The 12,167-nt window shown below is 38.7% G+C and overlaps 1 protein-coding gene and 1 long non-coding RNA gene across 6 annotated transcripts in view; one reads left to right on the top strand and one right to left on the bottom strand.

Moving 5' to 3' along the window:
• CFAP65 (cilia and flagella associated protein 65) overlaps positions 1 to 12,167 on the top strand; it is a 40,157-nt gene that overhangs the window by 18,599 nt on the left and 9,391 nt on the right. For both annotated transcript variants that reach the window (XM_026707952.2, XM_087920576.1), the window contains exons 16-27: positions 3 to 168; positions 271 to 399; positions 1,407 to 1,623; positions 2,247 to 2,375; positions 3,102 to 3,278; positions 3,711 to 3,777; positions 4,710 to 4,820; positions 5,950 to 6,141; positions 6,944 to 7,102; positions 9,883 to 10,029; positions 10,751 to 10,867; positions 11,429 to 11,566. In XM_026707952.2, the coding sequence (XP_026563737.2) occupies positions 3 to 168; positions 271 to 399; positions 1,407 to 1,623; positions 2,247 to 2,375; positions 3,102 to 3,278; positions 3,711 to 3,777; positions 4,710 to 4,820; positions 5,950 to 6,141; positions 6,944 to 7,102; positions 9,883 to 10,029; positions 10,751 to 10,867; positions 11,429 to 11,566 (1,749 nt within the window). The remainder of the gene's footprint in view (positions 1 to 2; positions 169 to 270; positions 400 to 1,406; positions 1,624 to 2,246; positions 2,376 to 3,101; positions 3,279 to 3,710; positions 3,778 to 4,709; positions 4,821 to 5,949; positions 6,142 to 6,943; positions 7,103 to 9,882; positions 10,030 to 10,750; positions 10,868 to 11,428; positions 11,567 to 12,167) is intronic.
• LOC113441130 (uncharacterized) overlaps positions 1 to 12,167 on the bottom strand; it is a 40,542-nt gene that overhangs the window by 13,086 nt on the left and 15,289 nt on the right. For all 4 annotated transcript variants that reach the window (XR_015740832.1, XR_015740831.1, XR_015740833.1 and 1 more), the window contains exon 2: positions 10,767 to 10,860. This is a non-coding gene — a long non-coding RNA (uncharacterized LOC113441130). The remainder of the gene's footprint in view (positions 1 to 10,766; positions 10,861 to 12,167) is intronic.

The following is a 12,167-nucleotide window of genomic DNA, read 5'->3' on the forward strand; positions in this document are numbered from 1 at the left end:
AGGCAGAAGAGAAACAGATAGATGCTGGCAACATCTTGGTTGGTAGCACACAATCCTGTAACCTTGTTTTATTTAACAATGGATCCTGCTGCTTAAAATATGTCCTTAGTGTGGAACAAACAATCACTGGACCATGTGATCCTGAGGAAGTTGCCAGTGATCCCTTAGGTATTTAATTGGAGTGGGAATCTATGGTTCTTTGTGCCATTGTAAGCCTGCCCTTAGTAATTCCATTGTTTCCTTTCTTCTTCTCTCACTCCCCATTCACAGCAATAGATTTGGATCACTACAAAGGGACAGTTTGGGCTCGGGGAAAGATCTACTTACAAGCAACTTTAAAACCAGCTCACCGGCTGCACTACACATGGACAATCTATTGTGCCATTTCTACTCCCAAAGGTAAGATTCTGGAAGTAGCTAGTGACCATCAAAGCTAAGCCACTAAGCAATATATACATGTGGAAGTGGGAAAATCCACAGCAGAAAGAAGCATTACAAAGTTTCCCCTCTATTTTGGAAACCAAGGAACTTGGAGGATTTTTAAAAAGAGAATTGCAGTTAATAGGAGAGCCACCTGAAGAAGTGTGTCAAATTTTATTGTTATATGGATTGATCTGTAGTGGGAGATAAACTATTTTATTTATTTATTTACTTACTTTATTTATATCCCATCTTTATTATTTTTATTAATAACTCAAGGTGGCTAATGTAGCTACTAGTCTTCCTTCCTCCTATTGTCCCTACAACAGCAACTCTGTGAGATGGGTTTGCTGACCCAAGATCACCCAGCTAGCTTTCACAGCGAAGGCGGGACTAGAACTCATGGCCTCCCAGTTTCCAGCCTGGTGCCCCAATTAGTAGATCAAACTGGCTTTCTCATGGGTTTCACCAAGTGCCTCTGCCACTAGTCTGCATTTATTTTATAACATAAGCCCTCTTTTCTTCCCATTCAGACCAGTGCTTTCATTTTGGAAGCCCCATTAAGGTAGTCATTCCATTTTGGATGCCCAGGATTTTGATGTTTGATAAGTTTTTAGAGACCGTGTTGTTCCTGGTGTTTGCTGAAGTGCATATTTAATCCAGTGATTAATTCGTTTTATATGAAGTATATGGATACTGAAGAAAAAAATAGAACGGATTCCATTTTTCCCCATTTGTGCCCAATGGTAGAAGATGTGAAGGACTTCTCAAGGGGAGTAGAGATATTGTTGGCACCTGCCTTAATTGATATCAACAGCAATTGATGTAAACCAGACAGAAAGGAAACATAAGATCGTAATCAATTGTACAAGGAATGACTGAAAACCAAGTCCCTTCCTTACCATTTCCAGCATCCCAAATGTCATATGTTTGTTCTTTTGATAATAAGGTTGAAGTACTGACTGTTTCCTTGCTTCCCTTGCAAGCTGCAAACCCTTTGGGGGAAAAGCTGCCTGTTTGCTATGTGGTAGCAACTGGCATCTACCCTTCCATCTGCGTCGTTGATGCCTGCGGGACAGGCTGTGCCTCTGGCATCAGCAAGCTGCACCTCTGGAGGCTCTTTTCTTTGGAGAGACTGAACCAATATCTGGAGCGAGAGCCGACACCACAAGAGCTCACTTTCCGAGTGCCTACCAGACATAGGTAAGAATCCCCTTTTTCTTACTAGTTCTTAGTCTATGATGATGATGATGAGGAGGAGGAGGATATCCATTTGGTCATAGCAATAGCACTTATATACTGTTTTATAGTGCGTCACAGCCCCCTCTAAGCAGTTTTACAGTCAGCCTATTGCCCCCAACAATCTGGGTGCTCATTTTACCAACTTCAGAAGGATGGAAGGCTGAGTCAACCTTGAGCCTGGTGGGATTCGATCTGCCAAATTGCAGGCATCCGGCAGTCAGCAGAAGTGGCCTTCAGTACTGTACTTTAACCTCAGCGTCACCGAGCCATGTCTGACTCTTGGGGATTCTATGGACCAACTCGCTCCACATCTTCTGATCTTGCCCTGCTTCTTTGAGGTTTTCTGTGCTCTGGCTGGTGTCAGCTTGGCTGGTGTCTTAGTCTTTAGTTCCTCCATACAGAAACGTTCTTGATTACATCATAGTCTGCAACCAATACTTCCTTTTCTTTCTTTTCCTTTTTTTTTCTTCTTCAAGCAAGACATAAGAAAATACAATATGTAAACAAGCCAGATTCTGAGACTATTGAACATACGAACAGTTCCTCCTCCATTCTTCTTATTTTTATTTCTCTTCAACATGCAGCACTCAACGAATCCCACCAGTTTACACACCTGTCATGGTGGATTTCAATTTTGGAGCTGCTCCAGTTGGATGTGGGTCCTCTGTGGTTGTGCTGATGATACAGAACAATGGAACGATACCTGTAAACTGGTATGAAATCCTCAACCACTAACTTAACCAGAAATAGCTTCTCTTTAGAGTTCAGAATTTTTTCACTCTCTTCCTCCTTCACTTGAATTTAGAATGGGTCAGATAAGAATCTTCATAGTATGGATTTAATTTGGGGGGCATTTTGTCTGCAGTTAAAAATGTTATCCCTCATGTTTGGTTTTCTTTAACAGGCCAAGTGGTCTGAGTTATAAATAATATTGAGGCATAATTCATGAATATTCAGGTAAAGAAAAATTCTATTAGAATTGCATCTTCAATGGTGCTTAAATATATTTCTTGCGTTCAGAGAGTGACTGTGAATGTAAGATTTGACAATGGAACAAGTTATTTGGGGAAATAGAAATGGGCTCTTCATTGCTTATAGAGGTTTGCTAGGGAGGATACTGTAGCAATGTCTTTTTTGCATTGAGAAGGAAAATAGATTAGATGGCTACCAATCTATGATTCTGTAAACTAGAGCACTGTATAAGACACGTTGTAAAGTTCCTTGGATTCCTAGGTCCGGTTGATCATAGTCTGGATGCTGAACAAGATAAGAATGGGCCAGTGATACTCATCAGCTGAAGAGAGAATGGTCAGACCCTGCTTAGCAATGAGAAAATTTGTCAGCCAGGCAGCCTCCTGATATTTAGTTTAATTCTGTCTTCTAAAGATTGGATCTGTTCATTTTCTTCCTCCTTTTCTGGGCATTAACTGTTTTTGTAGGGATTTTCTGTTTCCTTCTGACCAGAAGATTGACATGGAATATTGGGCAGAAAGTACTGAATTTGATCCCAGTGAGTTGCATCAGATGCGGATCCAGGATAATCAGCTTTTCACCATCGTTCCCAAGTCAGGAAAGCTTCCTCCAGGGCAAGAGCAAATTATACACCTATCTTACAGGTATTCATGTACTATGGTTCCTTACCATGTGGGAGCTGAGCTCACCCACATGTCAATTTCAACTCCTTTGCTAGATAGGGCATACCAACTTAATCCACAGTTTAGGACCGTTACAATCACCTGAAGTATGAAATTCCAACAAAATTCTCTTAGAGCAGAGGACTGAATGATTTTACCTTCTCCTGGACTCAGGTTTCCAATTCTTGAATTTATTTGGAGCCTAAGGCACCTGTAGATTAACTTTACGTTGTCCTTTCTTATCCAATGCTATCCTTGTGCCCAGGAGGCTCTTTATGCAACAGTGAAGTTCTGCAACAGGGAAAGAATTGTTCCTGATCTCTTATTTGATATAGGATTCATCAGTTAAATGAGTTTGGAATGGTTTCCGTTATGCATTAAATAAAATAGTTGTATTTGTTTTTCCTTCAACAGACATGATTTTGTTGGCACTGACCGACTCCCAGTCCTACTAAAAGTATCCCATGGTCGAGAAATTCTGGTATGATATTAAGTTCAAAGGTTCATAAACTTCCCAGGAGGAAGGGATACTATTCTTCCCTACGGCCACGCTAAGTTCTTTGGCTGCTATAGCTATAGGAGGCAGCGCATTGGTAAAATGTCCTTGGGCACAGAGTGTGCTTTTTATGATTCACATACTCACCATAACGTACCTGAGACCTCTGGTTTTTCATCCATAAGCATCATTATAGTTACCACTCTAGGCACTGTGGGGGTTGAATTGTACTGATAGCAGAATTTTCTATTTAGCATTAGAAAAAAAGTGTTGACTTATGATTTGATGCACTTTCTCTCGGTGATAGTGCCAGTCAAGAGAATGTGATTTTGTCTCTGTGGTTTGTGGATGGTGACAAAGGAGAACTAATCCCAATTTGGTATCTTTCTTGGAAAAAAAAATAGAAACCATAGTGCTGATTTTTATTTGATATTATTCCCTTTCATACCGTTAGTGGTTTTATCATCTCTTTGATCTCCAAAGTTGTTCTTAAGTTGCCTTTCCCACCTCGGCCCTCCCTAGTTTTTCAGTTAAAACCCAATTCCCTTATTCCCCAGGGATACCTCCTTCCTTCTTTACTGACCTTCTATTAGATGCCCATTACATATTATGCAAGATTTCTGTGGAAGTACTGCATTCCCTTTCGTTTGTACTCCCCGCCCCTTGTAGGAATTCAGAATTTCAAAAAAGGTGAAAATCCAGATTTGTGTCCACACCAACCTGTGGTTTGAGGTTTAATGAGGAGAATCCTTGAGAGTGCTGATGGGCTGCTCCCTTTAACTTTTAACTTTAGCTTTAATATTTTTAAGAATTGAGAGTGGGGGGAGGCGCTACTTGTGGTTGGTATGAATACAGCTTGTATGGTGCAAGTAACAGCCCATTATTTCACCTTTTTACTTTTTATTCTATGTCTGCAGCTGAATTTTATTGGCGTGACCTTGAAGCTGGGATGCCACTACATTCACTTCACTTCAGCTAAACATATGTTCACACCCATTGCTATTGGCACATATAATTCTCCTAAACAAGTGAGTTATCAAAAGCCCACCTTGTTTCTTGGACTACCTTTGATTTGCTGGTGCTGCAGGGAGGTAGGACCCATCCAATTGCTCTTCGATGAATGGACCTGGATCATTTCAGGGGCAGTTGGGGATTTTCCCTTGGGAATCTGGTAGGTCGGTTCCACCAAGGTCTTAATTCCTGCCTAGAATGGGGGTATGGTGAGAGCCTCGGACCAGCCTCTCTTTGTGCTTTGAACACATGGTATTCCTCAAAGATGTCCAAGAGATTAAGCAGCATCTTAATGTCCATAGGGCTGCTAATAAAAGCAAAGAATAAACCTGGGTAAGCTTGTATAAGAGCTCATATTTGAGACTACATTGTTAGCAATAAGAGTGGCAAAATGTAGCTATTTTTCTGATCTTATTACTTCCAGGGATGATTTGCTGATGACTCTATTTAATGTAACCATGTAAAGTGACTGCAGGAATTTGAATGACTTTTTCTGCAGATGCCAAAAATGTTCCTCATCTTCTGAATATTCGGTATACAAGGAAAATTCTAGGCATCTGGCAAAAAAAAGTATCTCAGATCTACTCTGTTAGATTTCAACCAGGCAGATTTTTTTTTTTTTTGAGTTAGCAAAGGGATGGTTTTGAATTATTACCTGGGAAGTGTTTGACCCAGTGATGCCAGCGGAAGTGGATGTGATCGTTAGGTTTGTGAGTATAACCACCTGGGTTTTAGTTCAAAATTCCTCCTAGTTGGTTAAAGCCTCCCAGAATGTGATATAATATAATTAGGCCCATGCAATGATAAATTGATTTTGGAGTGGAAGTAGTGTTGCCTGTCTGGAAGGAAGTGGAAGTGCACTCTTCCTTAAGAAAGCATTGGTGAACTTAAGGGTTCTTGACCATTTTCATTAGGTCTCCAACCTTCCCCCTTTTGGTAAAGTTGAGGTGGTAATTGGACTATCAATTCAGAGGGCACTAGAGGAAACAGGACCAGTTGAATTTCAGGTTGGGGCAAATAAATTTTCCTGTACCAATGGTTACATAATAGAGAAGTAAGAGGCTGGCATTATACAAAATGAAGATATTTATGTACCTATAGTCATCTTGTTAGAAACAATATGGAGCTGGTTTCTCTCTTCTCTAGATTTATGAATTGTATAATGGAGGTTCTACCAGTGCAGTCTATGAAATTCAGATGGATGCCCTCCTCCAAGTAGAGAGAGAAAATCACCGTCATGCAGTATTTACCTGCCTGAATCCAAGAGGAGAGATTGGCCCCGGATTAACCGCCCACACTGAATGGATTTTTTGCCCACTGGAAGCCAAAATGTACTCCGTAAGGTTTTTATCCTTAAGAATAAGCACTTTCATTTCAGAATTATATTCCTTGCCATTCTTGATACCCTCTAGCTATCCCACTGAAATGTATTAGTCCTTTATGAACCATGCAAAATCTGATTTAAATTGTTGAAAAATTAGTCCCATTCTGAGTTAATGAGTGAAACTAGATTGATCCAGATTTCCAAATTTATTAGAAAAAAACTGTTTCTGTACACACAGCCAATCTAAACCAGGGATGTCAAACTCGCATCATCACATGACGTATCATAACTTTTTTCTCCTTCGCTAACCCAGGTGTGGGCATGGCCAGCGCGTGACGCATCTGGCCCATGGGTTGTGAGTTGGACAGCCCTTATCTAAATCATCTGAATTGCCAAATCCAATTTTGTCCAGCTTTAGAACTTATATTCTGGTGACTCTTGTTCAATTAAGTTCTGATATTTTGTTCACAGCAGCGAAATTGCTCTGTGCCTGTTTCTGTTCAGAAAGGATTCTTAGTCATTGCAATTTTTTTAAACTATTACAGCTCTTTTATTAATTCATAACATTTATAGGCCACCCATCTTATCTCAAGGTAAGTTTGATCTATTATTGATTCCATTTTCCTAATCTTAGTTCTTCATCTTGATTTCAACAATATTTTCCTTTTTTTTTAAACTACCAAACACCCCCAAATCTGCTACACACATCTTTCCCCCCAAATAAATGGTTAGAAGGGTTCATTTTGATCCTTCTTTTATTATGGCCATTGTTCTTTTAGCTACAATTTTGTTTTCTTTTCTTTTTTCTTTGCACAGGTGGATGTACCTATTCATATCCTGGATGGAGATTCTGCTTTAATTACCTTTCAAGGAGTAGGCTTCGATCCACAAGTTATGGGAGAAACCGCACAATTTGATAAAGTCGTATCTGCTGCAACAACTCCAGTCTCTGCCAAATTAACAGTACCTGGTCTGGTAAATCTGGGAGTTTACTTGTTCCAGTATCACACAAGAGAGTGTTTTACAGAGATTTCAGATTGCCAGTAGGAGTAAGTGAGCCACTGGCACTGGGAAAGCCATTCTTATACGATGCTATCTTATCACAAGTAATGTGTTTTCCCCCCTTCTTTTTACAATTAAAAAAAAAGGTCCTTGTTTATCTGCTGAGCATCTGGGAAAGCACAGAAAGGATGCAGTTTTCATGCCATATCCCTTGGTCAAGCTGAACATTGCGCAGGCTCTTACAAGTTCTGAAGAAGGTCCAGTATGACCTCTTCAGTGATGAGCCAGGGATGCTAGAACATGCAGTCCAATTGAATGAAAGATGAATGCTCTGCTGCTGGTATTGTTCTGTTGCCATCTGTAGGATGCCAGAAATTGTACCAGCAGGTATTTGTCTCACACATTGGAGAACACAGCCCTGTGACTCTCGGCCTGTATGAATGTACTCATTGGTAACATATTGGCAGCTCCCAATAAAACCGATTTGCCATAATTTCAATATTTGTTGATCTATTAGGCAGAATTATTGTTGCGTCCACCTATAGGCAGAAAGTGGTGTTGGATTTGTATACTGAAAATGGTGATCACTTCACTCAGATTCTTTTCTTAAGAAGCTAAAGATGTTACATTTAGTCTCAAAGGTGCTTTTTCAAAAGGTAACTGGACAGTTTTTTTTTCCTTTGAGGAAGAAGAAGAAGACAATTCGCTTCTCTTCCAAGAAGCTTCGCCAGTTGTGATTGGATGGTAGGTGGATGGGAGGCTAGGTTCTGACAGGATGATGAGGGGAGGGATGGAAGGATTGTATTTCTTTGCAGTCCTCTGGTCGAAATACAGGCAGCCCATGACTTACAACAGTTCATTTAGTGACCGTTCAAAGTTACAATGGCACTGAAAAAAGTGACCGATGACCATTTTTCACACTTAACGGCCGTTGCAGTATCCCCTTGGTCGCGTGATCAAACTTCGGATGCTTGGCAATGGGTTCACATTTATGATGGTTGCATTATCCAGGGGTCACGTGATCAGCTTTTGTGACCTTCCGACAAGCCAAGTCAATGGGGAAGCTAGATTCACTTAGCAATTCACTTGATTCACTCAACAGCAAAAAAAGGTTGTAAAATGGGGCAAAACTCACTTATCAAATGTTGCACTTAGCCACGTAAATTTTGGGCTCAGTTGTCATAAATTGAGGGCTACCTGAAAAATCCTTCCATTCCCCTTTCCCCTCCCCACCATCCTGTCAGAAATTATCCTTCCATCTTCTCATCATCGAGTCACAACTGATGAAGCTTCTTGGATGAGAAGTGAAACTTCTTTCTCCTCAAGGGAAAAACAACAACAATCCAGCTGTTTTTTGAAGAAGCACCTTTGAGACAACTGGATGACTGAAAATCTCCATAGACGTAAAGCTCCTAAGGTTGCTAAGATGTCCTATGGGAGATTTCAAACAAATATCATTAAAATGAAAACAACATCAAGTTGTTTTGCCTGCAAGGAATCCATGTTGTGCCATAATGTTTGTGACTTGGATTAAATGGTTCTCATAGCAGAGCCAGAATCGCCGTGCTGTCAAGTCAGTACTCCTTATACTTATTATGGTTGAGAGTGAAAGCTATGACAAAAGGGAAAGATTTTGCAGTAATCCTAATGCATTTGAGTCTGGCAGGCTACTAAAAAGCCATAATGAATGAACTGGAAAGTTTGGATGCATTATATATTCTTTTGAAAGTGAGTCTTCTATTTTTTTCCAAAAAATACCATAGAGCAATAATAGAGTAGCAAGTCCAGGAAACAGCAGCAAGTGTGTGTAGTGCCCCCCAGAATATTCTTCCATCATACATATATATCCGTCCTTGCTTCCACAACATCCATACATTGCTTTCTACATTGCTTTTTGTTCTTTAAACTTCTCAATTTTTGAGAATCTCCATGCAACTATGATTCTTTGATTTTTATGTATAACTTGCAGTCATTTACTCTGTTAACTGCAATCACTTTGGTTTTTGGAACACTAATTTTAAAATACCTATATAAAAATATAAAATACCTATATTTTTGTTACATTGCTTACTCTATTTGACTCAACCATTTCTTTTTTGCCCTGTTCCAACCAATTTTCACACCCTCTTTCTATTCATTCTGTGGAAAGAGTTATCTATGTTCTAATGCATTTTCAAGGATCCATATTTTTCTCATCTTGCAGTCATTCTACTTTCTCTCTTTGTTTTTCTTCCATGTTCACTTTTAACAAATCCACTCTTAAATAAAAGTTTGTTCCACATTAAGAATATTTTCATATCCTTGTATTGTTCGCTAATTTTCTAAGTCTTTCATCATAAACATTCTAATCAGTCATGCTTTTTGATTCAAATCTTTCCAATATACTGTACTATGAGTAGACTTATGCTTAAATGACATATTTGAAATAATTATTCATTTTTGTATGTAAATATGCCCCCAGGCATAATTCTCATTTTCTCCAGTGTCTGAAGACCTAATGAATTTTTCTGTACTCTCTTGATTAATTTCTACCCATCCATTTATGTTGCCTACAGAATAATATTTTCCCTCTATCCCATTCATTCCACCTTGGCAGTATTTTATGTATGAAATGCCCCATAAATGTCTGCCACTAGCTACAGGATCTACATACCACTGTAGATCACCTAGTTTCCTTCCACTGGTTAGGCCGAGAAAACAAAGGGATCCTTACTTATTAGGCTAGCATTTCACTCTGTTTATTTTCTTTCCAGGCAGTATATTTATCTCAGCCACGGATATGTCTTGGCAATATCCCTGTTTACAGCAAATGTAGTCGCCTTTTTTTCCTCAACAATGCTTCGGAGGATGAGGCCATCATTTTTACCTGGCACATACCAGGGATCTCTCCTACTATGGCGGTGAGTTTCATCTGCATGTTGTTTTTTTAGCTTCCTTGTCTTTCCCTAGCGATTCTGTTCCTTTCAAATTTCCTCAATGGCAATGTCAGAACACTTGCTTAATTAGCTTCAATTTTGTCAGCTCAAATGTCTGAACTGGGGTTGCACCACAAATGCAAAAATCTTCAAAAGTTAATGTATTTGCTAAAGAGAACAGGATGGCCTAGTTGCAGTGTTGTATTTTGTGACTATGAAGTAATCAGTATTTTGCTACGGTGGCTATATTCAACTATTTTAACTCTTTTTTGAAGTCAGGAGGAAAAAGTCTATTTCTAGAGTAACAAACAAAGATACTTAATGTGACTGTAGTATGTTGCATGCTGTGCTATATGTACTTATTCATTTATTTCATTGTTTTATATGGCCACCCAATTTACAAGACTGAGCTGAGTGAGTTACAGTTTAAAGAAACACAAAATGTCTTAAATATAATATATATAGTGTAATATAATGTTATGTGGTGTAATATAACTTAAGGACATAAAAAACAAGATAATGGAATAACAATAATAATTATAATAAGAGAAGCAATTGAGGCCAACCCAACACATATCTCATTCAAGATCCTTGCATTCTACATAGGCTAATGCCACAATCTTAGAGCCTTGTGGAAGGACAGAAGGATGAGGACAGTCTGAATCTTGAAATATTGTGATATCATAATCCATTGTTTTGTTTCAAGGCATTGAAGATCATACCTCAAACTGGAATTGTGCAGGCTGGAGAGAGCACTCATTGCGTTCTTACGCTGCATGCCAGTGAAAATCCATGCTTCTACAATGTGGATTTGATCTGTGAGGTGAGACATAGTGGATACCTTAGATCAAAGTTTTCTTTAACACCAAAAGCCAAGGGCTTTTGGTTGCTTATATTATTTTGGTGCCAAACAGAAAGGCCATAGTTCTAAAGAATATGAGACTGCACTGAAGTCTGTCACTGATCAGTTCATTAAAATTAATCAGTAACAAATGTAATAGAGTAATTAAGGCTGAATGGCTTTTGTCAAGGAAACATCTGCATAGAAACCTCAAGAAGATAGAAATAATGCACACTTAACACAAATTATATTTTTCCATGATGGTCAGTTGGAATGCATGATTAAACATGCATGATTTCATTTCCTCTTTCCTGTAATCCAAACATGTTGGCTTAACTATTCTGCATATAGTGATCTTGTTTTCTCTTTGGTGAGATATTTGTTTCCAATAATTTCTACGAAGTCATAACATTAAACTAAAGTGCGACCAGAAATTAAATTTCAGAAGGCCCATTAAGGGGTGACATATGTCACCAGTACAGAAGAAGAAAAGTAGCAAAAATCTCAGTTGAATAATGTTAATCTTAGGTATTTTCCCTGTAGATTTTTACTCAAAACTCATTAGATCAATATGAGAAAGAGTTGCAGGAATGGGAAATTGAAAACGCTCGCCAAGCTGTGGAGTTTACCATCACTGAGAAAGACCTGGATACAAAGAAAGACCCAAAGGAACCTTTCAAGGTAAAAACTAGCTTGCTATGAAGGGACATCTATTGAATATCTAGATTAGAATGTATTTCTTAAAAATATTTTTGTTATCAGTTGATTCTGTGTTTTGTGAACATACGTAAGAAGATACTAAAAAAAAAAAATTCCTTGAGATGTTTTCAGCTTACAGGAGAGTCTGATGTAAGACTTAGCTACATCATTTAGATTCCAGGGTCATTCAGCTCCTCAGAATTAGCAACTGCTTATTCAGACATTACAATAGGTGGATTTGTAAATGATTGTAGATGCATTTGCTGACAGAGCAATTAACCAATGGAACAATTTGCCTCCTGGATGCTGCATCACTGGAGATTTTCAAGAAAAGATTGGACATTCATTTGTTTGGGATGGCATAAGGACTCATGCCTTAGACAAGGGTTGGACTAGAATATCTCTAAGGCCTCTTTTCGTCTTGTGATTCTATATTCTATGATTCATGTTTTCCTGAATATATTTTCTAAATATACCAAGGAAACATAAGTTTAAATTAGTGTTCACATTTTAGCTACATATTCAAGCTTTAGCTACATAAGGCCAACCAAATCCTTTGATGGAAAATCTGGAAAATCTAAGT

The sequence above is a fragment of the Pseudonaja textilis genome, chromosome 1 (assembly GCF_049901715.1).
Source record: "Pseudonaja textilis isolate UNSWEBS1 chromosome 1, rPseTex1.2, whole genome shotgun sequence".
Lineage (NCBI taxonomy): Eukaryota > Metazoa > Chordata > Lepidosauria > Squamata > Elapidae > Pseudonaja > Pseudonaja textilis.